Here is a 4,418-nt window from a genome sequence, read left to right on the forward strand (position 1 = left end):
GGCGGTTCAAACCCACCAGCCACTCCTTGGAAGGAAGGAAGATGGGGCAGTCTATTTCCGTAGTGATAGTGCCTCGGAAACCCAAGGAGGGGTCGCTGTGAGTCGGGTCCGACTCGATGGCACATAACAACAACAACAACATCATAAGTAGCCAAAATCATGTACAATACTGGATGGGAAGGGAACTTGCTGGTGGGGATTAGGACTTTGACATTTAACATATATGTTGCTGAATGTCACATCTTGTTCACAGAGTAAATCCCATAGTTGTTCACTAATGGGATTTTAGAACTTAACACGAAAAAATTATTTCCTGGCTTAAACAGGAACAAATTAGGACTTTTTGCTAAAAGAACCAATTAATGAAAATATTTTAACTATCTTCTACCGATAATGGTCATAAAGTCATGAAAACTCAGAACCTATTTCTATTTTCTGAGAAATCTTTTAACAAGACCATGTTAATCATTTTTTCAAAAAGATTTTGTTGTGACTCTGAAGTATCAGAGTGAATTTGACCTTAATAAGAACAGCTTAAGAAATTTTCTCCCCCCTTCTTTTTCTTCCTTTCATTTTTATTTATAACTTACTCTGCCCAAATGTTGAGGTTGTGCCAAAGCCTCCTGTGCCACCCCCAAAGGGTGTTCCAAATGATTTATTAAACATCCTCGAAATGAGTCCTTTCTTCAAAAAGCTGGAAAGAAGAAAAAAAATGATCACTCTTTTAAAAAAAACACAGAATGTAATATAATTCTCTTTCAGAAAGTGTATCATTCTCCAGTAGGGGCATGGTGGCTCAATGGTAGAATTCCTGCCTTCCGTGTGGAGACCTGGTTCAGTTCCTGGCACTGATGAAGGGTTGGGTGCTGTCATCATGCTGAGCAGATTTCAGCAGACCTTCTGGAATAAGAACTAGGAAAAAAGGCCTGGAGATCTGCTTCCAAAAACCAGCCAAAGAAAACCCAAGAGATCAAAAACAGCCTGATCTGCAACCACTTTTGACAATGGTGCGGATTGGACAATGTCTTGTTCTACTGTGCGTGGTGGGAGACAGCTAACAGCAATACTACAATCATTCTACAAAATTAGTTAGTTAGGCCTGTTCACAGCTGTAGCATAATGCTCACTCTCATTCATTATCCTAAGGCTCTGTATGATAAAATATACTTGTAAAATGACCTTTCATCATCCATACTCTTACTATTCTGAGCTGAAAAGTACCATAATATGAAGTTAAACTCCACAATCATCTCTTTAAAACAATGTTTTTTGACTTTTCTTACCTAAACCCCTTGCCCCCCGCCCCCAAAAAAAACCATTGCCATGGAGTTGATTCCAACTGATAGAGATCCTACAGGACAGAGGAGAACTGTCCCAGTGGGTTTCCAAAGCTGTAAATCTTCATGAAAGCAGACTGCCTCATCTTTCCTCCACTGAGTGGATGATGGGTTCAAACTGCCGACTTTCTGGTTAGCAGCCAAGCACTTTAACCACTGTGCCACCAAGGCTCCTCATTTTTTAAAAGGGGGGAAAAAAAAACCCTAAGCCCCCTTTAAATAAAGATTTCAGGTCCACTATACCAAATTTTGATATGGGTCACATAGGAAATTATATATCATACCCATCAAAAATTATAACCATGTTCTGTTATGCTGATCACTTAAAATACTAAGCACCACAGAGAACAAAGATGAACCCTTTCGCATGTACAGTACTGTGTTGTCAGTGATGGCAAGCATTGATCTATGGGTGGACAGATGAGTGTACAGGTATATCTAGGCAGGGGGGAGTGTGCCCAGGACCATGTATAGGGTTGCCAGACAATGTTTCTTTAAGCATATTTGTATATGCTGTAAGAATGTCTGAGTATACAGTAAAGCTGACAGGGGACAAGGTTGTGGTGACTTCTTGGCCATAGCCAGTTACCTGGAGGGAATGAGTAGTTGGACCTGTGGCCTCGGGACCATAGTCACAGAAATATCAAGCTCAATTGGCATAACACACTACACAAAAACATTGTTCCACATCCTACTTTGGTGAATAGTGACTAGGGTCTTAAAAGCTTGCAAGTGGTCATCTAGATGCAACGATGAGTCTCCCATCATCCAGAGCAAAGAAGAATGAATAAAAACAAAGATGCATGGAAACAATTAGTCCAAGTGACTGGTATACCATGCGATCCTCAGCCTATATGAACATGAGACCAGAAGAATTAGATGGGCCTGGCTACCACTGTCAACCACTTGGAGGGGGATCGGTACAGGCAATGCTGGATACAATGGGAGAATAATGTAGAACAAAACACAAAATCATTTAAAAAAAAAAAAAAAAAAGACCAGGTTTGCTGGTGTGATAGAGCCTGGTGAGAACTCTGAGACTATGTGGCCCCTAGTTACCCTTCAGGTCTGGAACTGAACTCAGTCCTGTGGCTTCCAGCCAAACAACAGGCATATGGGGTAAGCATTTATACCAGGGAGGTGTATTCCTCAGAACGATCTCTCATGGAAGAACACAAGGGCAGTGTCTGCACAGGGAGACAGCTCAGGGGGCAGGAGTGCATAGGAAAGGACACAGGGAAGAGGCGACCACAGGGAGGAAGTGAGAAGAGAGCTGTTACATTGTGGGGAATTGAAGTCAATGTCATGAAACAAAATGTGTATGAACTGTTGAATGGAAAATGAATTTGCTTTGTAAATTTTCACCCAAATCACAGTAAAAATTTTTAAAAAAGCACTAAGTATCTAACACTAAAATACCTAAGATTTTTGTCAGGCTTTATTTTCTAGTTTGGATTATAGAAAAACTACCCTTCTCTATGTTTTTCAAACTACAGTAAAACCTGTGAAAGCTGGAACCTGTGTAAGGCAGAAACCTGTTAGAGAAGAAAGCTCAAATATTTTCTACTAAAACAAGTGATAGAAAGTGGTAAGACTGCATGCACACTGTCAAGGGAGGAAAACTTGAGAGACCTGGAAAAACAAAGCCGTCTCCTTGAATTCCGGCTCTCATAGGTTTCAATGATGGGTGCTCCTCTTCCCATCTCCAGATCTCAGAGATTCTGGTGCCCAGACATTCTATTATGACCTATAGCCCCTTGACTTGTCTTTCTTCTAACTTCCTCTGGGAACATTAGGGGAAATCTTTGATGAAAATGCCCACCCTCATATGAATGATTCCCTCCAGTATCCAAACTATGCACCTGAATTGGACTTCATATGACTTCATGAATTGGATGAGTGTTCTAACAATAACTACAACCACAAAAAGGGTGTTTGGGTTGTTTTTTTTTTTTGCCCCCTCCATTTGAATAAAAACGACTTATTGGTATAGGCTTCCAAATACAAAGGCTTTCCACCTCCGTAATTATTTCTTAAGAGACCTGCTACTACTTAATAAGCAAACTATTTTGAATGTAAATACCCAGAAAATAGCCAATTATGCTTAATTGGACTTTGTGACATGTATGATGACTTCTCTATTATATACACATAATGAAGTAGGCTTTTCTTATAGTAAACTATGCTTCCTTCATATAATAGAATTAAATACAACATTTTGAGGGCCCTCCACAATGTTCCAGTGTCTATTAGCATTTTTTGGTATTTTAACACACCCAAACATTTTGTGTAACCTTAGAAAAGATCACGATGTCCCTGAATACATAATGCTTTTTATAGAATCAACATCATTCTCTCCCCCAAACTTTCCTTAAACAAACAAGTAACAACAACAAAACAGTAGCCCAACATTTACTTATTTATCCTAACATCTAGATATTGAGTAACTCCTTAGATTAAACAAAGCTCACTGGAACCAGTACTTCTTAACTAGAGGGCCACATCAGATTATCTAACAACCTTTTACAAAATACATACAACTCAGGTCCCATTCTAGAAATATTAAATTAAAATCTTCAGAGTTGGGATACAGACACGTGTTTTTTGAAAAGGCTCCCCAAATGACTCTAATGTATTCACTTAGAACTAGAGGCTGTTTCATATAATCACAATTAATAATTCAGTAATGAGATGTGCTTGAAGTTTCCTGCCCTCCCAGTTTATCAAGCATCACAAAGTGACAGACAGGGCCTTTACCATATCAACTGCTGACTATCCTTTCCAAGGGAAATATTCTTAGAAGCACTTAGCAGAAGTCTTTGGCCAAACCTCTATGAATCTGTCTATACTGGCTTTTCAATGACAGATTCAGAACTGACAGTTGTGCTAGGAGTTAGATCTCTCTGCCAACTCATTTTGATGGCAATCTCTCTCATACTGCAGTTTTGGGTCGTAGTATCTACAGCATCCAAACCCTCAGCTCCTAAAATCAATGTGATTTTCAATAATCCCATTCTGAAACAGAACTCTAGCATCACATAAATATTTCATGAAATGATTTTTAGGAGTAATAAGATCCTG

The 4,418-nt window shown here is 39.3% G+C and overlaps 1 protein-coding gene across 1 annotated transcript in view; it reads right to left on the reverse strand.

The window, feature by feature from the left end:
* NUP98 (nucleoporin 98 and 96 precursor) overlaps positions 1-666 on the reverse strand; it is a 92,998-nt gene extending 92,332 nt beyond the window's left edge. The window contains exon 1 of the mRNA XM_042780961.1: positions 591-666. Within this exon, the coding sequence (XP_042636895.1) occupies positions 591-666 (76 nt within the window). The remainder of the gene's footprint in view (positions 1-590) is intronic.
* Between the last annotated feature and the right edge of the window lie 3,752 nt (positions 667-4,418).

This window comes from Orycteropus afer, unplaced genomic scaffold (assembly GCF_000298275.1).
Source record: "Orycteropus afer afer isolate SDZICR_OR568_19922 unplaced genomic scaffold, OryAfe1.0 scaffold00074, whole genome shotgun sequence".
Classification (NCBI taxonomy): Eukaryota; Metazoa; Chordata; class Mammalia; order Tubulidentata; family Orycteropodidae; genus Orycteropus; species Orycteropus afer.